The sequence below is a fragment of the Sphaeroforma arctica genome, assembly GCF_001186125.1.
Source record: "Sphaeroforma arctica JP610 unplaced genomic scaffold supercont1.13, whole genome shotgun sequence".
Taxonomy (NCBI): Eukaryota; class Ichthyosporea; order Ichthyophonida; genus Sphaeroforma; species Sphaeroforma arctica.
In genome coordinates, this window is record NW_014040545.1 from 201277 (window position 1) to 226502 (window position 25226).

Below are 25226 nucleotides of genomic sequence, written 5' to 3' on the forward strand. Positions count from 1 at the left end.
TATATATATATATACATATATGTATATATATATATATGTGTGTATGTGTGTGTGTGTGTGTGTGTATATCTATGTAGTAATATAAGTATATATAAATATGTGTGTGTGGGTGGGTGGGCGTGAGAATGTGTTTTGTGTGTGTGTGTTTGTGTATGTTTTTGTATATGTTTACTTATGTATGTATATATATATATGTATAAACCACGCTTCGCTATTGTAAGTTTTGCTAATCACATGTATATCTGCTCGTCCCTGTATTCACTTATTAGGACTGACAATATGCGGTGTGGATCATTTGCATAAGGTGCGGTGGGATTCGTCCTACAAGTTGGTCGTGACTACTGCGAAGGTGCGCCTGGACGATTTCCCCCATGCTGAAAGAGGAGCAGACGGACTAAGGTACGGAATTTCAAATGTTTAATGTATCCCTATTTGCTTTGTCCTTCTAAGCTGGAACGGATGTATTGTGTTTTGAGTAGGCAACGTACTCGTCGTGTAGCTGGAGTGGCGCTAATAGTTCTCCCGTGCAAATCGATTGGGTGCGCTTGGCTGCTCAGTGACTGCAGCTGAGTTACATTTGGCTGCTCAGTGACTGCAGCTGAGTTACATTTGGCTTCCATAATAGTGCTAATAATATTTGTTGTGGCTTGGTTGAATGTTTGTATCGTTTCGGGGCTTTGGTAGTGTATCATGCCCACCCTATCGCAGCTGGACAATTTCTATTCAGTTGGCGGCGATCAACATTAGCTAAGCGCGTCTACCTGTTACTTCATAGTTATATATACTCGAAGGGTTTGATCATTTCAGATACTATAGGTGATGGTATGGCAACCAATCTATTTTGAATATCTATTTCCTTTGCGTATCGGATTTCCCCGTGGCAGGATCCTTTCGGGGCCTGTCTTGGTGTCTACTGCTATGGGCGGGCAATCCCAGCCATCGCTCATGTTCAAGTTCATCGAGGAGGAGGAAGAAGAAGTCGGTGAGTCCCTTTTGAATTGGAACTGCTATCGGTTGTCCTGTCAGTGGCTCGAATCAAGATAACACCTTTTATCGCATTTTTTTTCGTTAGGTTATTCGGTGCCATCTGCTAGTCCGTCATCCACAGTGTTATGAGAGTATCGAAACAAATATTCACCCTTCACCGTGCTTGGATATAAATTAGCTGTTTTAAATCCTCTATGCAGCACATGCATCAAGCAGTAGATGCGCGCCCTTACAGTAACTCACCTATCTACGCGCAAACACTCGCAACTCGGGAGAGAGTCGGCTTAGGACATACATTGTCTCTAACCACATGCTACGCTCCACATACGATCGAGGAAGTATGTGTCATCTGCTCATGTGGTCTCCATGTGCGGGTCAATTGGTCTTCTATCGCATTCTGAGCGTGTTAATAACATCTGCTGTATGGGTGTTGTTCGTCAGTTATCTTTCGCCGTGTATGCTGATTGGCTAGTGGCGATATTAGTTTCATGGCAATCACACTGAACATCTTGAAGTCCCGTTACACAATTGATTACAATACTATGGGTTCATTGCTGACTGTGATCAACAAAATGCCACAGATTCGGAAACTGAGATGGATGAGTGGAAAGATGTTCCTGACCGCAGACTGCGCGATGGCCCCGACTCGGCGCTCCGAACGGCAGTTGTTATCGAAACGGTGTCTGATCCCTTGTGTATCTATAAAGAGTATGTGAAAGTTTAAGCATAGGTAGCATGGGTGTGTGCTAGTTTTTATCGTCTATGTGAGGGAGATGTGTTACATACATCTGTCGTTGTAGAATTACAGTAGATTTGCCTGAAAGAGTGAGAGATGTCTGTAGTCGAACTCAGATGTATATAAGTGAGTATAAAGGACGTGTTGTGAGACCTCCGACAGGGTGTGACAGTACAGGAATAGAACGCAAACACAATATGAAGAAATATAGTGTGTACCCATAGTACTTCTGGAGGGGAGAGAGTGGTATATGCAAAGGATTAAGTGTTCAGAAGTCGCGCAGAGTGGAGTATATCTTGATTTCCCGGTGTAGTCCAAACGGTTTTGTACTTGCAAGCCTTGTGAATCATGCGCAAATTAGTGATGTGTCATAATATCACAGTGAATTGCGGCCACGCCATCGGTTGGCAAATCACTATCGAGTTGATGTGTATGAAGTATTATTCCATTACTGGTATGGATAATTCTGCCTATACATGTATATACTCGTTATACTCACCCTGATATCAGTTTCAATAGCCTTCACTGTGATAGGTCCGTCCTTGTGCGGTGTATCTGTGACCTGCTTGTCGCTCCTAATAGGCTGGTACGAAGACTGACATGTTGATGTGACTGATTGTAGTGACTAATCATTGTGCGTGGATTGCGTTAGAGTAAGGAAAGATCTCTTAGCTGTGACTAAGTGCTGTAGTATCAGAACTCCCTTGTGGATGCTGTGGGACGAATATATTAAGCTGTCAAGTATGTTCTCGATCCATGATCAGCTTCCAATTTTTTCATTCATGAACACTCACATACACTTCCCTGTTCATGCTGCGACACGAACCACCATAAACAAATGATTCAATATGTTGCAGAAATCTGATTTTGAGTCCACCTACCCATGACCCATGCACCTCACACTCCCGCTCACGATCGCATGCGTATGGTAAATAAAACCACACCGACAGTGAGAAGAAATCCAAGGGCAAATTCAAAGAAAACGTATTAATTGCCGAAACAGCTGTGGACCCTCCCATCCTCGCTTCACTGCGTGAAACCTATCCTCTGGGGACCAGCGATCCCGCTAGTGCCAACTTCGTCCCTGCTTGGTTCTTCGCGGAGAAACATGCCAATACACCTCTGCATCTGCTGATGGTGGGAAGGTATGAGGGTTTGGAAATCAGTGTGGTCGTTGCAATTGCCAAGGTGCTTTATTTGGGTGAAGTCTCATTGTGTATATGATATTTAGGCTGTTTTTGGAAATCTAAAACACTATAGAGTCTCTGGCGATGAGCTGGGTTGGGTGAAATCTCACTGTGTAGATGATATCTAGGCTGTGTCCGGGAATCTAAAACACTGTAATGTTTCTGGCGAGAGTGTATTCTCTAACTTGTGTGTTATAGTGGTAAGTGTGTAGCTCAGAGGTTCCACGTATGCCGCCTAGGATTTAAATTGCTGTCGTTGTGTGTGTTTGTAAGTTGCCACTGCATAAATAGTTGGGACGGCCGTATGATGTACCACCGTTCGCGGCCTTGTCCTTTCCATGAAATTGCGGTTAGTCTGACGCGCATGTTATCATTATGACCGGATCTGATCTGGTACTAGTCAATGGCTCGTGTAAACACAAGTGTTCCAATGTTATTCTTGAGTTTCATTTATCATGTTGCTCTATGCTCAACTTCAAATAAAAAGCCGGAAAATCTTGTTTTTAACTAAATCTGGCATCAAATTCATCTCGCCCGACTCATTCCAAGTGCATTTCTATTACCCCAGTGAGAACTTGGATGCGCTGATTGTCAAGCAGGAGCACGCCGTGACGAGTCTGATGAAGGACAATTTCGATCGATATGTGGCATGTCAAGATGTCATTTTGACCATGCAGCAGGTTCTGGAACGCGAAAGGGATGAGACCGGGGGTGATGTAAGTATGCTAGTCTTTGTGTACGCGAGGTATTGTGTTGAAATATGTTTGCTGAGAGTGGAATTTGTTTCGTATTTCTTGTCATACGACAGACGGTGGTGTTGAACTTCTCCCAAATGAAGATTGGTGAATTGCTGTCAAACTTTCTTGTTGATAGTACGAGAGTACGTTGTGAGAAGTGTTTGTTAGGTTGTAAGACGTATATCTAATTCTGCAAAAGGTGTATGCACGTCACCAGGTTGACAATGGGGCACACCGCGAGTGTGTGTTGAAATTCCTTGTGTTGGGCTTCTGTGTGTTTCTCTCATGCCTAATTTTGCTTCAAATTTGAGATGAACGAGTATGTATGCTGGACCCACTTGCACGTCCGACCTCATTGCCATGTAAGAAACGAGCACGTCTAAATACACGCCACACATGAGATTCCGCACGACAGCAGCGCATCCCACTTGCGTCGCCAACATAAAATGATATAATCTGAATAACCCGTTCACAACTTACTAATATTATACCACACATCACCCCCATACACCCATACACCCACTGTATACGTATCTACAGCTGACCCTTACCAATACTATACTACACACCACCCCCACAAACCCATACACCCACTGGATACGTATCTACAGCTGACACTTACCAATACTACACCACCCCCACAAACCCACACGCCCACTGGATACGTATCTACAGCTGACCAAAGGTCTGCAGGACAACCAGCAAATAGTCAGTACCATGGCCAGCGACTACATCAAGCCCTTGCTCGCGCGCAGGGACCGTGCAGAGGCCATCCGCTCAGTAATTGGGGTGCTGAATAGATACAAGTTTCTCGTGGGACTGCCACATGCCATGCGCTTAGCCATCACCAACGGGCAGTACCTCATCGCCGTCACCGAGTACGAGAAGGCGCTGTCGCTCTACGGTCACAGCGAAGTCGACTTTGTGCAGCAGGTGTGTCTCTTGCTTACACGATATAGTGGCCAGTGTGGTATAGACTTGACTGTTTGAAATGTATGTCGTGATGTAGATTGAACGGGGAATGTATGTGTCCTGGCGTGGGGCGTACGCAGGTGTGTGCGAGTGCCCAAAGGTTGGAGGCCAATTGGCACCCCATGTCTCATCTGTATGGCCTTGGGAATGTCTTCGAGCTCAGCCACACAGGCTTCGTGCAGCTGGTGCGAAGTGTGTGTGTGAGTATTTTCCCTCATATGTAGCGTGTGGCATAGCCTGGAGCGCGACTGTTTTCTGGCCAGATGGGATGGAGGTGCTGGGGTGTCCGTTTTACTTGTGAGGTGTATAGGTGTAACAGCGTGGATGTGTTAGTGGATGAGTGTGGGAGGCGAGTATCGGCCGCGTGGTGGTGTGCTTTGTGTATTGTTCAGTGGAAGACGCCCATGTGGGGGAAACCTTAATATACCATGGCGTAATCGTTGTCAGTAACGTAGCGTGAGCATACTCGGCACAGGTATCGTAACCCGTCTGTCCACACATATGTACTGTTTAGTGAGGAACTGGTTGAGTGTATTCTAAAAATCCTCACAACTGTATCAGTAACAGGTAGTCTAAACCTCTAAATCCGCTACATATACATGGACATAAATGCAGATACAAACTTCGCTCTTTATAAAGCATTCCTTCATATATGACAACAGGCATATCGGCCTACACATTCCCCATGACGGATGTTCAGTCTGGTTCTAGTTGCGTCCATCAAGTAGAGTATCTCCATTCCAGGAGTCTTTTGGCCAGACACATAAGTGGGCAAGGCGTCGCCTTTCACTATTTCTTCTGACCCGATTTTGTCTATACGGTGATGTATTGCACAAACAGGTGCTCGGCGAAGTGGAGACCATTGCGGACGATCTCAGGACCACGTTGCTGGACAAACTAAGACAGCCACGTGCGTCCATGGCTGACCGCGAGCTGTACATTGACTATCTGCTGCGCTTGGGCAGTACAGAGGACCCTTCCTGGATGGTAGGTCTAGAATATCTAGAATGTTGTAATTTAGACAAGGAGTTGCTAACGAAAATCCTGGCTGGGTGAGGGGGGAATATGTGCGTCCATTCTAGTGTTATCGATACCGGTACACCTTACCTTATTCGATGTCCAATCTGTGAGGGATACGGCATCTGGTATACACAGTCTAATCTATCACAGGTATCCAGAAATTTGATCTCGAAATGACACCTTTCGTATGCGACTGAGCTACGGACGATAACGCTAGCGTGTTTTGTTGTCGTTCTAGCGTAGTTGTGTTGGTAGTTACACACACAAAAGCAGAAACTTTCGATCCTCATTGTGTAGGCAGTTTTGAACTAGTTTCATAGATACGGATGCTGTGGCTCGGTGAACTTTTAAAGTTGTTGGCATCTTTACATATCTGTCTGTGAGTAAGCTCATCGGATGGTTTGATTGTAGTATCAAGTGCTAATGCAAATAATTTGAGATGTAGTCTATTTATGCACGGGTCGTATAATGTATATATATCCATGCGCGTCCTCGTGTGGGTACTCGTCCTGGTCCATCAACCAACGCCCAATCAATGATGACATTCGATTCTTGTGCACATGTTATTTCGATGGGGGTTTGCTCATGTGGGACACATGCTGGTTGCAACAAATATGACTCACAACCTGTGCTCAAATGCAGGTGATTGGATATGTGCGAGATGGTCTGTGCCTGATGCTGAACACCTGTGCTATGCGATACCATGCCATTCCCGAGAATGAGGAGACCATCCAGCGCGGGACTGAGCTGTTTGAAAGGTAGGGCTGGTGGCCCGAGTGTGAGTATGCGTACCTGGGTTGGCTTAGATAGTGAAGTGGTTGGCCTTATGATACTTCCTTTGGTATGGATACGAGTCTTTGGCTGTGATTATCCCCCAGAGCTATAAGTCAATGACATATGTTTTAAATCTGGGGCACTGGATAGGCATATGAAGGTATACTTGTGTTTTTCGTTTGTTTTTATATGTTCAAGTTTCCATGGATACAGAGTGGTAGGCATATGAAGGTATACTTGTGTTTTTCGTTTGTTTTTATATGTTCAAGTTTCCATGGATATAGTTTCCATGGATACAGAGAATTGTTAGTTTACACCTGTATGCTGGTACACAAGTTGCAGATGATAAACACATAGTACTGCAGTCAACTACTTACGTAGCGTAGACACAACCCAGATGGGCCTGATTTGTTCCTGGGCACAAATGGGATCGCCCTGCCTCATTCTATTCCTCTCTTCCTCTGTGGCACATTCTTATTTGTATCTGCCTATAGACCTTCTGATTTGCACACTCAACACCTCTTATATTTCAACCTCATTACAGCGTGGAATTTGAGGGCTTTGTTGTAAAGGAGCACGAGTGGACATCCCAGGGTGCGCTGCGCATCATTTCATATATCAGTGAACTGTCGAGAATCGTCTCCACGCTGTTTCCACGGTATGAAAGCCCTACATGCCCGTGTAACGCGTTTCGTTCGGTGTATCCAACTTGGAAGCGATTGCTTATACCAGGGTTACGACTATAATACAAAGGTTGAGGCCAATTATATATATGTTGTGTAGTTGACAACAGTCAGATTAATTTAATCAGCTTCGTCTTTTAAGTGTGCGTGCAACATGCAATAGTTCGTTCGTGGACAGCTAGCCCATGTTTTGTTCAGTTGATTGCGGCCGGCAGCGATACTCTGACATCTGCATGCATTCAGAAAGGCACATATGCGTATGCAGATATTCATGGACTTGCCTGTGCATAAACATTCGTTCATCGTCTAACTCCCTCCCAGATTGTGGAAGATATACAAAATGTACTGTGAAACTTGTCTGGCCGGCCTGGATAAAAGCCAGCCCGAGAAAGGTATTGGTATGGGCAGTCAGTCCAATATGTCGTCTGGGTGGAAGGGTCTCAAGAGCCCCAGCACCGCAAGTGGAATGTCGATGTCTCAATCCGAATCCAAGTCGTCGTTGGCCTTGGATAGAAAAGATACGCAAAGTGATGCCAGGTAGGTGAAAAACCTTGCACTACACAAAAATATACGTATATATGTATATATATATGTGTGTGTGTGTGTGTGTGTGTGTGTGTGCGTGTGTGTGTGCGTGTGTGTGTGTGTGTCGTGTGTGTGTGTGTGTGTGTGTGTGTGTGTGTGTGTGTGTGTGTGTGTGTGTGTGTGTTTAAGTTTGTGTGTATCCAAACAAATGAATGGGTCCGACTGCCCAAGTGTATTTTTTTCTCGCGTGGTGTATCTATGAAATGATACGTATAAGTGATGGTGTGTACTTTAAAAAAGCCAGCTGCGAAACACGTATATTGAGTATTATAGGCGTACCTCTATGGATACGTGCGATTTATTGATACTCGAGAGTATTTGGACTGTGTGAGTATCATTTTCTGTTGCTATAGATATGTATAATACCATATACACTTGGAGGGGGCGGCCATGCAAGCGATAGTAATATGTATACACAATACCGGCTTCTCTCTATTACTGATACCACCCGCCCGCAAATGGCCTTATATGTAGACGTGCACTTGCAGCTAGCTTTTTCACCTGTGCTTTCCCTACTACGCAGCGGAGCTGCGGTCGGCAGCATAATCCATGTGGAAGAAGCGATAGGTCCAGTGTTTGTGCTCTACGAGAAGCTTATATCCAACGGTAAGACGCTAAAAATTAGCTTGGTATCAGTTCATTTCCCGTGTATCAGTTCAGTTCCCTTGTAGAACATATATATGTGTGTATCCAGATGTGTAGATACGTATATACATACTTCCATTCTGATCCTTTCGACGCGAAAGTGCACACACACGCCACTTTGTAGTAAGTATGTGTGAATATATGTTCGTTTGATGATTTCACCCTTCAAAGCTTTTATGGACAGTGTTGTATAGATGGAGAAGATTGCATTCGAATGCGTACGTAAACGTATTTTTAATTCATATTTTTCTGCTTTCAAACGTATTTATGAGTAATATGAAGCTATATACCCCCAGTAGTTGGTGAAAAATGACATCCATATGGATAAATTTTTGTATACAAGCTATAGGATACGGTTTGAATGCATCCGTCATTGCGATTTTTTCAATCCGTACATATCGGCAGCAAAACGTGTGCATCCAACAACATTCATGTCGGTCGCCCTATATACGATTCCCTCCTCCTCCCCACCCCTTCCTCCTTCCAAAAAAATGCAAGGTTATGTACGTGTACTATAGTACAGAATTCAATACAATCACTATATATATATGTAATATTAAGTTTAGACTGTACATTTGTATATATTTGTATGTGTTAAAAAGGAATGTGGTGCTCTTAGTAGAATAATACTATATATATATATGTGTGTGTGTGTGTGTGTGTGTGTGTGTGTGTGTGTGTGTGTGTGTGTGTGTGTGTGTGCCAATGTATATATATACGTATGTATGTATGTATGTATGTATGTATTTATATATATGTGTGTCTGTGTCTGTGTCTGTGTCTATGTCTATGTCTGTGTGCGTGTGTGTGCGTGTTCGGGTGTGTGTGCGTGTGTGCGTGTGGTTGTAGGTGTGGGTGTGTGTATGAACATGTTTAGGCAACAGATTAATATTTTAGATACACATTGATGTACTGCGATAGATACATCTTTTTTAGGTTCTATATATAATTGTGTGGTTTATGCATACGATATATATTAATGCCACTTTTCAAACGTATAAAGCTTTGGCTCTATTTTTTAATGCAGCATTCGGACTGAACCACGATAAGGATTCAGAGTCAGGGGCGGATGAAGAATCCCCGTTCGCAGATATCTTGTTCGATTGCGATCACGAAACGTCTCAAGCCCTTCTCAAGTGTGCCACGGTGCGTTGCTTAGTTTTCTTACCTTTATGTCTAGCGATGTGCATTTGAGTTGATCAGTGTGCTGTGTCTGTGAATGTATGCATACGTATAATGTGACCGGAACCCGAGCGCCTGTTAGTATGTTAGTCATTACACGGTTCATCGTGCAAGTCGAATATACGTACAGGTAGTGAGTCATGGAGCTGAGATTTTATCCCATTCATATTTTTGTCTGAACTCGTACATGCGATTTTGTTTAGTGACATTGTTTCAATTACCCACGCCAAGCGCGATCTGGTAGCTTTCAGCTCTAGCAATCAACTCGTACGAGAGGCCTTTGTGCGCCGTTTGGCTCATACATGAGTGTCTCAGATTGTGAATGCAAGTGCTCGTACATTGTGTCTCAATGTATGTTTGTATTCACGTCTATGCGTGTGTGTATTGAATTAGCTCTATCCATCTGCGCACATGGTTGCGTAAGAGTATTTCTATGTATGGGTGTATATTTAGATGTATATAAGACTTCAAATGTGTGCCCTGGAGAGGTATTCTGTAGTTCCACAATCTCCATGTAAACGCGGCGAAGATAATGGGCCACGTTGAGTATTTTGGGCTCACCACAGCACCAAACAACTTGTCAATGCCTTTGTGTGGTCTCTCAGTAGTCTTCCACCTCTGTTGTGTATTGAGCATCCCCGACCTAAATGGGCGACTTTGTACTGGTATTGTGCAGGTTATATCGACCTTTTTCAAGCAGCTGGGTGACCTCGAAGGCCTGCAAACGGACGCGAAGAAGTACGTGCGCATGTTCACGAAGATGTTAAAGGCTTACAGGGCCTTCTGTGTACGCCCTGTGCTGCAGGAGACACACGAGGAGGTATGTGATTTCTGAAGATATGAGTTTTGAAAGCTTAGAAGTTCTGTATCTTGTGGCATCTTTGCAAGCATGCTATACTTTCCGAGATAAGGAAAATAGTAATTACGGCAAGATGTAGTATCTAGCAAGAACACAGCAGAAACAGTTTTCGTGCGTCCCGCAAAGAACTTTGCGCGGACTCCCATGTCGGAAGCCGTATCCAGTCACTAATTTTTCTAATAGCATCCGGCAGCAGTACAGAACCAGTCGCCGATATTTCTGTGGCGCGTTGTTTTATACTTGATTGTCGCTTGTGCTTGTGCTTAAGTCATCGCATGTCTTTAATGTACGTGAGCGTGCGCTTGTCGTTTCAGTTAGTGCAATTGTGTGTGAGTGTATTGTGCTTGTTTGTTTGTTGTGCTCGTGAGGCGCTCTGTATGGCTGGTCGCTTGCAACTGCAGATGAATCAATCTGCCTAGAGTCTTGTGCGTTTCTGGTTGTGTGAAGCTGCTTTCCTGGCGCTGTTGTTTGCGAATCGTGATCTTGTGTGTATATTCGTTTGGCGCATTGGAATGACGTGCGTGTGCTTCGTTTGTGGGGCCGGTGAACTGCGTGGTTCATGCTGTTTTAGATTGGCCGATTACCTTCTCTTTTTTTAGGACCAAACATATTCTTACAGTATATCACTTACGTAAGGACCAGAAGCCCAGAAAATTATTATATACTCTTTATGAATTGTACACCTGTAAAAGGGTCAATTGTAGAAGAAATATGGATGCAAGCAGCCACATATCATTGTTCTGTTGATATATTTACGATGCCACCGAGTCGCGTATCAAAACTTGGCCGTGCCGATCAGTCCCATAAAGTAGCGTGCATTGGCACACGCAGGTGTGCTTTGTAGCCTACAGACACTGGTTGACTGACCCCTTTTGGATTCACTTAACAGGTGCATAAACTCATAGACTGGAAGTTGACGGTGTCAGTGGGCGTGAGTGTGACGGAGCTTCCAGACGAGCTGAATGTTATTATACAGGTAGGTCTCATCTGCAACCCCAATCACTATTTCAGATGTATATGTGGCGGCACATCATGAAATTGTACACACGGCTGTATTAACGAATGTGCATATACCTGCTGATATAGTTTTAGACTGTATTGTGGTTGATGTATCTGGAATGACATGACTCAGCCATCTTTCCCCCAACGTGCTCGTAAAACAGGCGTGCATTGATGACCTCGCGCCAGTGCTGATGGAAAAGTCGCATCGCGTGAAGAATGAGCCCAGTAACACCGTGGTGATAGTGCGAGACAAGATTGCGTCATTACTGCACGATTTCACTGGTAGGGGCGTGTTGGGTCGGACAAGTTGCTGTTTGCTGCTGGTCTATTGAGATTGATATCTTCTCTTTATATTGAGTTCGACAGGCTTTCGTTGCCTGAGTTCGGTCATCGCGTGGCCATTGATATTAGCACCAGCTGTATGTGTGGGATCAGTTTTCAAAACTATTGTATTATCACGATGTACCAATTATCGACTACACACTCAAATTCCAACGGCTTGTTTGATGGTATTGTAAGTCGATGTTTTTAACAGTACCTTCGTGACAGGGTTGTGCATGGTCCAATTCTGGCATTCAAACCACTGCGGGTCGTTCCTTGCATGAGGCATTATTGTTTTGAATGTTCGCACACGCATGAGTGTGTGATACATAGAGTTTCTCGATCAGACCTTACGCCTACACTCCTCTACGCTTCGAAATTGTCGAGAAAACTTGACTATCCCGGTGTTTCAATATCCTTTCCTTGGCAATCAATATTTTATGCCTATACCCTATAGTCCCTTTGCTAATCCTTACAACACATGCATACACACGCAGAGATACTACGACACCATGCATTCTTAAAGGACCCCTCGGCGAATTCAAAGGTGGGCAAGCCATGCGTTCATGACCAGTATTTGTACACTCATACACTAGGACAATAACTTTATTTGCGCGTGTGTTTTCATGCTATAGAGTCTCCATGAAAGTACCTTTTTCTAGTATCCCAGCGGAATCCAATCCTCTCAAAACATTTGTAATAGTCTCCGTATCACACATTGACCGTTTGAGGTCCTGTCCGCCACGTAACAGCCAGTTCGACCGGAATTCGATAGGGAGACATTACTCCACATCTCGCATGTCTGCGAAGTGTGTGTGGATAAGTAAATCCGTTGACCAAGCCGTACAGTACTCTCAATTGTGTCACTATTGTGTGACATTTTCGTTACCGGCCGCTTCTTCGTTCACTATACCATCGGCCTATGCATGCTATAGCGGGGCGGGTACTCATACGTATACCGCAACCCCATTCTGTCCTGCGTTGCACCGTAAACCATCCCACAGCGAGGCCAACAGTCGCTGTACCAGAACATGTCGTTAGATCTACTCGCCTTCGAGTCACATCCCCCGAGCAGGTCGCAGCGACTGCTGATTGTGCTGGGGTCCATCAACTACCTTATCGACATTACTATACCGATGCTGGGCCAGATGTTTGAGAAGAAGTTTATGTGCTCTCTGATTGCGATGTTACAGGTAAGTGCACACATGCGTGTGGATACCCTATTCAGGATTTTAGAGTGCCGCTCTCTGTCGGTGTAGGTGGGTGGGGAAATGGTGTTATATCTGCAACTTACTTGTTTTTCTTGTGTCTCGCGCCAATGTTTTCTATACCTGTTTATCTTCGGCGCCTAGGGCCGGGGTTCAGTGATGTACTCGTGTCCGCGCATGCGCATTCGCATTGTGGGATGCGATGTAGTTGCCATGACGCGCGTCATTTGATCATGATTCAGGCAACGAACTTGAAGCTGTCAGCAATCGTCAATATCTGACCAAATGGCGCAAATTCTGTACCTTCGTCAAATACGGCGTTGTGGTGCGTGGCAATGTAGCGCTGCTTTTGTGCATTTCCCGGGAGAAAAAGTGCTCAAAATCACACATATTCTGCCGTGAAGTTTGCTCAATTCTTCATCACACCAAATCGCACACACACACACACACAGCAACCTCTGCGAAAATTAAAACTGCTGGCTCTAGACATCAACGACGACTACGTGCGCACCAACACAGAACGACTGATTGCCATTATCGATGAGGGCGTGAAGGATGACTCGCTGCTGCAGAAGAAACCATGCGGAATAAGACAGTTCGTAAAGGACGTGATTCTGGTGTGTCGATTGTGCTGGATATAGGTAGATTTTACATATGCTCTGATTTGTCGAAGATCTAGATTTGTGTTTCTATACAGATGTACCCCTATATTTGTACCTCGATCATGTACGAACGTGTACTCAGTTTCTTATTTTAGCGTGCATCTGGTAAATTGAAACTTACCTGGGCTGATTGTGATGTTAGCTTGTGCTGTATGCAATGGGGCCCCTCGATGTATGCTGAGTTTATGTCTCGAGCAGAGGCAGGTCAGTTGAAAAATGAATAGGCTGTACATGGCAATGCTTCGTGCTAGTGGAGTTTCTGTCCAATCACTTTTCGATGGTGTCTGAAAGCGGGTCATATTTACATCCGCAACCATATGAATATATAGGCTTTACCGGGTTGATTAGGATCTGTTGTGAAAGTTGAGTGTGTATTTTGAGCGATATCGTGTCCGTACCTCTTGAAGTATGCGAACACCCGATTATTTGTAACGCATTCTGCATAGATTTCAGGCGGGTATTACATTGCGTTATTTTGTGATTCAATCAATCCCGTTTGTATCTGTTCTGTATCGCTAAAACTACTTTTCCATCAAATATTTTCTTGCCTCCATCTCATCTCTCCCCAGGGTCTGGTAACAGTGCATTCCGAGGTGACTTCCATTGACAGATCGTATTGTCGGACGATGATTGAAGGTATGGTGAAATTTTGTCGCCCTCTCTGGCTAGTGAGTGCGGAATTTTGATCTTCAGACTACGTAAAAAGATATACACATACTGCCCTCTAATTTATAGTTGTTTAGTATACTGACAGGTTTTTTATTTTCAATTTCATTCAGGTTTACAAGATAATATAGCAGACGGCATTTGTATCATCATTGATGGGATGGAGATCACCTTACAGCAGTACCAGCAAATACATATGGACCTGAAGGTATAGTTCATCCTGTATATAGACTCCTCGCGTGAATCCTTAAGTGATACTGTTGTGCCTGACCATGATGCGTTGGTTGGTTGCTTGCGGGTGTTATTTTTTTTCCCCTCAGTGTAAATTTTTGAGGTAATTCAGAAATACTCTGCACAATAACAGACATACTCTGCACAAATTTTTTTCCCAGTGCATTCGGTTTGTGACCTGCTTTCGCTGTCCAAATGTATTTACTAATAACGAGAAAAGTGCGCAACAATTCTAGATTTTTTTGCTAGGGGTTTTATGGTGTCAGTGATCAATAGCAAATGTGGACCACACAATATATCGGTTTCGCCTCCAATCCGAATGATTGTTTGTTGACTTTTCAATGAATTAGGGCCATCCACTTACAACTCGAACATCGGTCCGCAAGCTTTCTTTAGTACAAGTTATCTAAGATTCCTGCATAATTCTGATGATTGCTATTCAGATCCTGTCGATAGCGATGGGGAGTTACAACACGACAAGATCCAAATCTTTAATGAAAGATGCCTTCAGATTGCTGAAGGGCAAAGTTACTGAATGCAAACCGTACGCCGTTCCTGACGAAATTGAGATTCTAGCAGTATGTTTTATGAAGGAGATAAGTTGTTATTGATTTAGCACACCGCATTATACGTGTCTACGTCAGGGATTACTAAAATTCACAATGGGTGTGTCGTATAATTCCGCATGCTATATTCTTCATCTGGCGTGTTATTTTCCTATAAAGTTGTGACTCTCACTGCCTAATGAAATTAAGAGTTTGTTTACTATTGACCCAGATTAGTGCTATTGTGTTTCAATCTGCTCATGTGTGATAATTCTCTATGCTTTGTGATTATTTATGTCATCTAACTTACATCAGGACTTGTCGATATTGCAAGGTTTATTAATATAGTTTGAGTTTTCTGTTCAATTCCTCGTGTGTTTGATACTATGTACTATGTAGTTGTTTTAAAGCACCTTATGTTCATTTTGAGTTTATTTCGATAACCCTTCCTGCAGCATTATGACAAATTAGTTGTGCGCGCATGCTCTGGTACTTTGAATTGGTATTTTGGACGTATATAATGTACTATTTATTGTGTTGCTTTATGGACGAAAAACATACTTTCTAGGTATATCTGAAATTGCGAGTATGATGTGCCTAGCATAAAAATCTCAAAAAATTTGCAAGCAGTTCATGGTGGGGCGGTTAGTGGGCTCTGCCTCTCCATCGAAGTATTGATTTTATCGTGGTTTATTCACGAAGCTTGAAGTCTTCTCTCACATGTCGATATTGCATCGATCAACGGCAACCTATCAGAAGCTCATTCTTTTCATGTATTTACTCCCCTCCTGTGCATTGGAAACACTCAACTGTGTCGATACCGAATATAGAAATTCGAACAACAGATGACCTTTACTTTGATGTGCTTAGAGGGCTGATAAGATGTTAAAATGTCAATAAATAAATAATTTACCTGATAATTGCTGGTAAAAAACGAGCAAGTTTTTATCGATGTGCGTTCATTTTTACACGTCGATGTTTCTGTGCTAATTATTTTGCGCCCAACTTAGGATAGTATCGTATGTACTTGATAATGCGGCACCAGAAATACTTTGAACCCAAATGTTCACCCGATCTATGTCTAACGTCTTACTGTAGGTTCCTTGAGAATACGTTGTGACCACCATCCCTCTGCATATCAAAAATCAGAGGCCCTTTCTTCTAGAAATGAATATCTGGTGAATGTATTCCGCTTTTCAAAATCATGTCAAGTTACAGAACACATACGGACATTTTATGCATTTTCCGCACACAAGTTTATACTTTGAAGACAGGTTTGAAAATACAACTGGTCGCTGATTATCGTGGAATGCCTGAAATTCACTACAACGTATCGAATAGAACGTCATTCGACGCGTAACCCATTGCAAAAATTAAGCTCAAAGGTACTTTCGCTATTTTCGAGGATTGATCCGTTGCGTACCAACTACACTTGTCTGAGCTTGAGTCCTGTGTATAATTGAAGCACTGTAGATCTACCGGGAAGCGGTTTCTACCAGTAATAACGCTCAGGCTAGACGGTACTGTCATAGAATAAGCAACAGCAATCTAATAAGAAACTGCAAAAATGGTTTGGGAATGTAGATCGGTAGCCGAAGTCATCGAGATCTTTTACTGAATTGGTCAAATTTTTATGAACTTCAAATATGTGAGAAGTTACAATTTCCCTTTTCAACGTCTGAGTTTTTATCTATAACTTACTAAAATATGTGCTGTATCATACTGTGTCTGTACTGAACGGGAATGGTCGGATGCTGGTATCTGATAAGCCAGTTCAAAACACCTATATCACAGCCGCTTTGAACTGGTCGATGTGCAACTCTGCAGAAAGTAGCAGGCTTTAGATTGATACTACTTTGTGATAGCGTGTAGGGTAGGAGACTATAAGCAATGTGTAGATGTGTCTTTTAAGAATAAAATTTTTTATGATCTCACCATCAGTCATATACTGAGGGTGTCTGTACTAATGTTCAACCACTTGGATTGGCTAGGGGAAAATCTCATACGATCAGTATGAGAATCATTGTGCAGACATACTTCCCCTTGTTTAATTTTCACTTCCCCTTTTTTATTTTTCATCACGGACCTTCTGATTTTAAATTTTGGAATCCGAAACGTCTTTTCAGCTAAGCCGAGGTCACCAGTGCCGAGGTCACCAAGAGAAAACTGTGGACCTCGAATCCCTCCTCAGTAGACCGCCACACGACAATCATACTACTACATTTCAATTTGGTGTGAGCTCACCTCAACAACCAACAAATTATGCCACTGTGAACACTACACCGGCAAAACGCTTGCGCACCAATGAGCCACGTGACATTGAAGTTGCCAGCTACCGTTCCAAAGTAGCTAAATCCACAAAACCGTCCCCTAAAACACGACCATCCCCTCCAATACCAAAATCAACAGCCCGCCCATCAGGTTCTGAAGCATTCATGTCACAAATGACGGGTCGCCAGCTGCCGGAAAAATGTCTAGGCGAATTGGCGGATACAACTCCTGTCTGGCTCTTCTTCAAAGCAGTATTTCCAAATGACAAGCCTCCCTCACGATTTACCTTCGAGAAGTGTGGCGCTCCCACCCTAGTCTGAATCGTTACCATCTTTCTAGAAAAAGACCTATATATCACTTTCTCTGTTGCGTACTCTCGGGCTGGCAGATGGTCCACGTACTCTCGGGCTGGCCGATGACCGATGGCCCAATGGGCAATATGAGAACAGGTCATTATAATCCGTTAACTTCTGTAGTCTCTTTGTTTTAACCCGCGGGACCCTTGCGTATTTACAAGTTCGTTATCGATTCTAAAAGTCTTCAGGAGCTTGACGGACTGAATTTATTGACTAAACATAAATTGATACCAGCCAGAAGAAGAAATTTATTTGCTTACAAATCTCCCCGATCACTTCGAACGCAGTTCTACCTTTCACCATTTGTTCACTACGATCACGTTTTGACCTGTTTACTTTTGGCCCACTCATCCTATCTTGACGGAAAAATGTTATCGAAAAATATTATGTTCGATTACTCTGGAGCTGAGTATCGCAACTTATACAACAAGAACATAAAAAAATATTTCATTTCATTTTATGCGCGCAGTTAGTAAACCTTAACCCTAAACCCCTAATTAGCACTTTAGATCAAGAAAATGCATCGAGTAAAAGCGCTAGGTTTGATGTCAGAATGCACTAAGATACAGATTCCAATATGGTAATTTAATGTAGACAAATCGTTGGGATCAACAAGTCAAAATTACTATCATTACTTTTAAACCGTACTTTATCAAAAACGATGAAAGCTATACTAAACCGTGTTGATCCGCATTTCGTTATTGTTCGCAAACACAGTCAGTTCTCAATCAAAATTTTATCGATATAACGTACTGCCAGTATATAGAATTCAAAGCAGCGTCGCATAGCACTTTTGTAATTAATGTCGGTTCATTCTATACAATAGCATATACATCTGCAAGGTACGAATACTCGAATAGTACTCGAAATAATACACAGCGAAATGGGCATGTAAGCTGCGGTACATTGCCTTCATTTGAACTTTGCAAGGTGTAAATGCTGCTGTGTAGAAGACAAAGTGATTAGATTTGCGCAGTACAAGATTGCATATCAAATTACTTCCAGTTACTATTTTCAGCTGTATAACCAGATTGCTGGTGTGGAGCACTTTAAAGTGGGTTTGTGCAGTACAACCTTTCTGTTGGTACATAACATTGCGTCACATTGGGATAATGGCATTTTCCTCTGTACAACTGACATGCTGATGTCGGTGATTAGAACATTTCTTCTCGGAAAGCGACTTCGCTATTCATCACATTATATGTACCACATATTTGGTCATTTCGAGGTGAACATAAATCTGTTACAGACAATGCAATATCTGAACCGAAAGGAAGCGGTTATATTTCCTGGAATAAGGAAAACAATAAAGAGACCTTCGGTTAAGAACTTTGGTTTGACCTGCAGGCTAGATAGATCTTGTTCTTGCACGGGGCAATGTGTTGAGAATATTCTTATTCAGGGGTGGTATTGATCACTTCTATCCAGGAACAAATGACTGTCGCACGACAGTATTGTTAAACTTTCAATACCTATTGTCTTTTGAGGAGTAGTTAAAGATCGAAAAATACCTCTTATTGAACGTACGGGCAGTGCAGGTAGATAGATACACCCCCCCCATCCAAATAGAGTATTTTGTATTATATAAGCTATGACTGTCTACTTCGAGTCTGCATGTTTCTAGCCCAAAATTTGGAATAGTATGCCGGTAAGTTTGTTTACTGTCGTAGTGGGCATATTATTTTGATTTTGATCGATTCGCCAAAAGATCCAAAGATGACATTGTTCTGGAAATCATTGTATTTCCAAATTTTATAATCCTAATAATATCGTTTCCGAACAAAAAGGGATACTTGGGATATCTTGAATACAAGAGCGGGATATACTAATGTTGTCGTACACTGGTCAATACAAAAATAGGGTATTTTCAAGCTTGTACCTCAGTAGTCCCAGTATTTAAAGACGACATTCAACCTTCTTACTGTGTGGTGCACCGATAGTTTGCCTTTGTGTCTACATAAATGTATTAGTAAGTGTATACTGATATTGAGAGCAATGTAACGTTTGTCTTAGTTTAAACAAACAGCTGGGGCCAGTGGAAAGACAAAGTACCTTTTTCGTTATCTCAACTGTGCGCATCACATGCTGGGAACGACAAACTTGCATATGTAGCATTGCTTTCATACTGCCACTGATGGATATGTATGCATATGCTGATATCTTGAAATACAAAACTCTTGTCTAAATCTGGTGTCTTTATCTTGATAAATAGCTGGGGTCTAGAAACAACAAAGTACCTCTTTCGTAATCTCAACCGCGTCCATCGATGGTGAGGTAAGCCAAACTTGCATATGTAGCATTGCTTACTTGCTGTCGTCGATGGATATATATGCCTATACTGATATTTAGAGAAGAATTCTCAAGATCACCAGTTAGGGTCAGTAACGACAAGGTACGACATTCGTAATCTCAACCGCATCGATGGCGTGATGGTATGCTAGGCATGCCAAACTTATAATTGTTACAAATGCTGCCTACTTATTGTCAGATGGATGCAAATATCTATGCTTTTCACAATGTTGTTTAAATCTAGCAAACAACTAGCGAAGAGTACGAAAAATAAAATGTGAAGAAGAAATGAGGTGGTACTAATACCGGTGCTGATTGAAAGTCGAATTTCTAAATTATACGCCACACACACTCGCCTCCAGTCAGATGGATGCACATATCTATTCTTTTCACAATGTTGTTTAAATCTAGCAAACAACCAGCGAAGAGTACGAAAAATAAAAATGTGAAGAAGAAATGAGGTGGTACAAATACCGGTGCTGATTGAAAGTCGAATTTCTAAATTTTACGCCACACACACTCGCCTCCAGTCAGCTCACCTTATTTGGCACGAAAGCTGTGATTCAACTAGCCCAAGAAGCAATGGGCAGCGTACCCTCTTCTTCAACTACATCGATGGAGCAGGGTCCGGGGATATATATGCGGTTGCTATTCGGGCCTTATCGATGGAGGTAATGGTCCGACAGACGAACATCAACAGACTACGCACACAAATGTTAGTAGTCGCAATGAAATAAATGAAGAAGGAAATCATCTTTCCCCCCTGCCCCCCCCCCCCCCCCTCCCACACACACACACACCCGATGGTTTTATTGTTTTATTGCTACTACAGGTGTTTCAGTGAGTACTTCTCTCTCTACGACTTCAGCGACTAGAATTGATTTGAATCGGAATGCAAGTGTTCGTACACTGGTGATAAGTACTTCCAGGACACAAACAAAAGCTGATCTAAACGATTCGTCCGATATAAATCCTTCCCAGCCGAATACGTCCAGCAACACTATCTCCATTCATACGACAATCAAGACAACTAATATTGTTGGCGACTACCTTGAAACATGTATCAGGACGTACCGTATTCAGACAAAGCGATGTGACAGTGACAACTATGTATTTGTTACCAACAGTATGTGGATACGTGCTCCTGAATTAATTTAAAAAAATAATTAGTTCAAAAGTCACAAACTTGATTCCTGATGCATATTATTATCTCGTTTTTGTTTGTTTTTTTGTGAATGCCAGATGTATATTTCGGCCTTCGTGTGAGTCATAGGATACCGTCAGCTGTAGAGGTCAACACACAAGGAATGATAGTTAACATTCAGTTTATTGGTTGTGCCTCCGAGTTTACTAGTTGAATGATCGGGCACAAATGTGTGTTGCTTCCTAAGTATCCTTCTCGTCGAAGAATCCTCGCCATTGTTGACCCTCCCCTGGACATCCTCGGACACTGGTTCACCCTCGGTTCTTCCCCTTGAACACCTCGCGGCCATCCACATCCTTATTGTCTCCCGGTACGGTCAACTATCTAGCACAACACTCCTCCAGGTCTACAACGACACCTACCTACGGAGAGGTCCACCAATGTATCCCATCCTCTAACACACCTCTCCCACAACCTCTGCTCCTCCAACCTGTCAATCACTCTCTACCACTTATATCAGCTGTCAATCAACGGAGTACTGATCTCCGTCGGTTCGGTACTACACCAATACCGAACTCTAGTACTGTCGGACCTTACATCCCCCCAGGAACGGGATGCTGTCGCATCAGCGTTCCTTAGAGCTGACAGACTGGACTCAAACGTTATAGTATAATGAATAAAGCAGGTTACAATCCCGTGAACGCATGCCTATAATCCATATTGTTCATATATCGGTTGACAGACTCGTTCAAGCTCGGCTATCGTATCCTTACCGCTGAAACGAGTGCGGTCGTACAGACAGTATGGGGATGTAAAATATCAAATGACAGTACAGACAGCTCACTAACCCTGGCGAACACGATTCTCCTTGCGAACTCCCCACTGTAGCAATTTCTTTCTGCGATACTGAAAATTGCGCTACGCCAAGCAGGTACAAACCGCGCACCAATATGCTGAGCCACCAGCTCCGGATCTCTCTCCTGCAAGGACTCCGTACGCTGATGCTGATGGGTATGCGTGAGTGCCACCCACCGATGCCAATACGTGTTGACACCATTCTGCCAGGAAGCTGCTTCGGCACTGGTGCTAAAAGCACGAACTATCCCCTGCCGCTCCTGGTCACCCGCGTCCTTGAACGGGCTCTCATACATCAGCCAGTTGGTGTACACCGTGCCTGATAGGCAACGATGTGCTTTTCCCCGCTCTGGCTCAACAATGGGTATGCGATAGGCTCTCATGTCAGTAATGTGGACACTATATAACTTGCCACTAACCCTCATGCGCACGTTATGGTACACCGGCGGATCTAATGCGACCTCATCCACCGGACCTACGCAATCTGCCTGGGATTTGTGCGGGGTTCTCGCGGGACGGAACATAACTACCCGTCCCATATTGAACACGGGCACGTCAACTCGCCACTTATTAGCAGCCCGTGCCTGTGCCAACTGGGCTTTATCGCCCATATCCCATGCCTTCTCGTCCAAATCTGTTCGCCCAGATCGGTCCGCAACAATCCACCAGCTCCGCATCAGCGAGATGAGAAAACACCCGACCATTTGTGGCCAGAGTATACGGCGCCATGCCTGTAGTAGACGACCAAGTCGAGTTGTATGCCGAGATGAAATCGGCTACCGCATCCGGCCAGGAGGCTTCCCGCCCTTTGGGCAAAAACCGTGACAACCATCAACTAGCCCATTGCCCTGGTGGCGGCCTTTCTGGACCGGATGAACCCGGATATTGCGCTCTGAACACCAGGACGTGAACTGTTCTCATTAATGATGAGTTGTCTGGGCCAACCCCATGGTGTAATTTGCTGTTCAACAAACCGCTTTGCTTCCTCATACGTATGTTCATGACGCCTCATCGGACGGCCCACCGCCATGCGAGACATTCGACATACACCTAACAAAATGAAATTATACCCATCCGGACTCGGCGCATGGTATTATTAGTCCAAGTGCCACTACACTCCAAACGCCTTCGCACGAGGCGGTTGACACAGCAACCCTTGCCGTAAACCCACCGAAGCACCACGGCGAGCGATACATACTGTGCACGTGTCAACAATATCCGCTAACAAGCCTTTCGGGAAAATCCACCCCAACTTTTCTTGGAACAGGCCTCGGAGTCTCTCCGGACGTGCACACATGTATCGATAATGTATCAATCAGACCGCACTTAGCACGGTGCGTGGCTGTACTCGAACCCCACGCTACCAGGTCTCAACTTAACAAGCTCGTCCAAAACTCCTGGCAACAAACGTAGAGGCGGCCGTTTTGGACGAGGCACCTCGACCCGTTTGAACAAAACCGACACTGCTGGTCTATCATCCTCCACCCTGTCCGAAACCGTAAACGCCGATTGATCTGTGGTTCATACCTCAACCCAGTGTGAGACAACCGTTCTACATCCTTGGAATCCATAGAAGCGTCAGCGACCGGCTCGTCGTGACGCTGCTGAAACAGCTGGAATTGCTGTAAAGCCATCAATAGTTGCTCGGACCACTCCTGAGCATCCACGAAAGCCTCTGGCACTTCAACCCCATCATCCATGCCACCTGGTACTAACTCCTCTGCCTCGCGCTGTGCCATCCGCTGCTGCCAACACTGGTCTGACAGGCGTTCTTTCGATACACCGAGTGGATCTCCCAGACCATCCGACCCCTCTTCAGGTACCATCCCCGAAGAGTCCGTCCCCAAACCACGTCCCTGGGACATGCTGTCCTCGACAGCCACGTCACCGCATGCAGGGCTCACTGCTTCCTCAGACAGCAACCATGGAATGCCCTCGACGACAGGCTCCATGTTGGCCTCGGTATGGCTGGACCCCTTGTACCAACAACTATCGTCACGCAACAGATTACCCCTGAGGGCCGGCCCTGTCCTGGCCGTCGTATCATGTTGTCCAGATTGCACCGCGCCTAAGCCACTGTCGACCGCAGAACCTGGCCCAGAACAAACCAGAGTACCCTCGGGCGGGACACTGTCCACCAAACCCTGAGACACATGCCCCCCCAACGTGGTTTCCCCCGGCCCCGATAGAGAACTACCCAATATACAAGGTTCCACACTGTCAGCACTTACCTGAGACCGGTCGGCATCCACTATCACCGGGGACTCCTCGACAACTAGCTCCAGACCCATATCCGCCGGCTGCATCAACTCTCCTTCACCGTCATCCCCAGATTCTTCCCGCGGTTTGGCATCCGTCGGCTCCCGACCGGCCATAATGGGGGCAAAACTCTCGGCCGTCGACTCCATACGACGCTGTTACTCATTCTCCTGGCTCGCTCGAAGATGCTGACGCAAGCAGTCACCATCAGTGGAATCCGCCTCCGACGCAGCCGACGCCCGAGCCTGTGCCCGGGTGATTACCGCCAGACATGGTAACGTCGGCCCCATCAAATTCCGGGCCTCATACGGCTTGGACGCCACCCCAAATCGTCTCCAAAACGCCCGCGGCAAATATTGGAGCGGCACATGGCAATCGCTAGTAAGCAGACCGATGAGAGAACATCCCCATAACGGCGGACCCAGGGGTTGGCCATTTCCCCCCCCAAAAAAAACGGGTCGTGTTGTGGCGGAACTATGATTGGTGCATCAGCCAGCAGCGCACAAAACCGTCCATCTCCAGTCTAGGCCACCGCCCCTTAGCCCTTGCCACCCAACGCGGGTTCATGCGTTGGACCTTCCTCTGGCGAGTAAGCCGTACGACCCCCGCTACAGGCAACCCCTCGAAAACGATATCCTGGCATAGGCAAAGCATCCGCAGGCTCAGGCAACTCCAACGGCCAACCAATCGTGACCCGACGCTCCACTGGTTGCAGCGCTCGATCAACAACTTCCGGCCCCAACCGGGAAGGGCAGGTGCCATAGCCAGATGTTCCTCTAACAGTTTTTTTCGCTAAATCCTTACCCTTCTTCTTGCGCTCCGTTTTCGTCTTCCAGCGATGTAACTGCTCGGTTAGCGGGTCCCCTTCCCGCTCCAAATACTCCACCAGTTTATCCTACGCCTGGCCCCACGCTACCTTTGCCCTGGCATACGCGTGAGACGGATCCTTCTTGGCCCGCTTCTGACGAGCCATCTCAGCCGCCCAGCCGCAATATCTTTCCCCATCTGTAGAACGACCGCAGGCGCCCTCTGCACCAACACTTCAACCCC

General features: G+C 44.7%; 4 protein-coding genes across 4 annotated transcripts in view; 1 reads left to right on the top strand and 3 right to left on the bottom strand.

Moving 5' to 3' along the window:
- SARC_00441 (hypothetical protein) overlaps positions 1-15937 on the top strand; it is a 16444-nt gene extending 507 nt beyond the window's left edge. Inside the window, exons 2-23 of the mRNA XM_014305886.1 lie at positions 270-399; positions 885-982; positions 1569-1695; positions 2674-2868; positions 3479-3626; positions 4323-4580; positions 5460-5606; positions 6282-6397; positions 6958-7071; positions 7418-7633; positions 8205-8287; positions 9354-9472; positions 10185-10328; positions 11257-11343; positions 11531-11651; positions 12188-12237; positions 12695-12883; positions 13351-13515; positions 14130-14196; positions 14340-14434; positions 14901-15035; positions 15833-15937. Of these exons, the coding sequence (XP_014161361.1) occupies positions 270-399; positions 885-982; positions 1569-1695; positions 2674-2868; positions 3479-3626; positions 4323-4580; positions 5460-5606; positions 6282-6397; positions 6958-7071; positions 7418-7633; positions 8205-8287; positions 9354-9472; positions 10185-10328; positions 11257-11343; positions 11531-11651; positions 12188-12237; positions 12695-12883; positions 13351-13515; positions 14130-14196; positions 14340-14434; positions 14901-15035; positions 15833-15880 (2852 nt within the window). The 3' untranslated portion in view covers positions 15881-15937. The remainder of the gene's footprint in view (positions 1-269; positions 400-884; positions 983-1568; positions 1696-2673; positions 2869-3478; positions 3627-4322; positions 4581-5459; positions 5607-6281; positions 6398-6957; positions 7072-7417; positions 7634-8204; positions 8288-9353; positions 9473-10184; positions 10329-11256; positions 11344-11530; positions 11652-12187; positions 12238-12694; positions 12884-13350; positions 13516-14129; positions 14197-14339; positions 14435-14900; positions 15036-15832) is intronic.
- A 1126-nt stretch (positions 15938-17063) lies between these two features.
- Positions 17064-17780, bottom strand: SARC_00442 (hypothetical protein). The gene has a single exon (XM_014305887.1). The coding sequence runs from the start codon at positions 17725-17727 to the stop codon at positions 17335-17337; it is 393 nt and encodes a 130-aa protein (XP_014161362.1). The 5' UTR covers positions 17728-17780; the 3' UTR covers positions 17064-17334.
- Positions 17781-21687: 3907 nt separating this feature from the next.
- Positions 21688-22621, bottom strand: SARC_00443 (hypothetical protein; the record flags this gene model as incomplete). The annotated part of the gene is made up of 2 exons (XM_014305888.1): positions 21688-21711; positions 21911-22621. The coding sequence occupies 2 exons, from the start codon at positions 22619-22621 to the stop codon at positions 21688-21690; spliced, it is 735 nt and encodes a 244-aa protein (XP_014161363.1).
- A 622-nt stretch (positions 22622-23243) lies between these two features.
- SARC_00444 (hypothetical protein) lies at positions 23244-24292 on the bottom strand (the record flags this gene model as incomplete). Its single annotated transcript, XM_014305889.1, has 2 exons — positions 23244-23403; positions 23445-24292. The coding sequence occupies 2 exons, from the start codon at positions 24290-24292 to the stop codon at positions 23244-23246; spliced, it is 1008 nt and encodes a 335-aa protein (XP_014161364.1).
- Between the last annotated feature and the right edge of the window lie 934 nt (positions 24293-25226).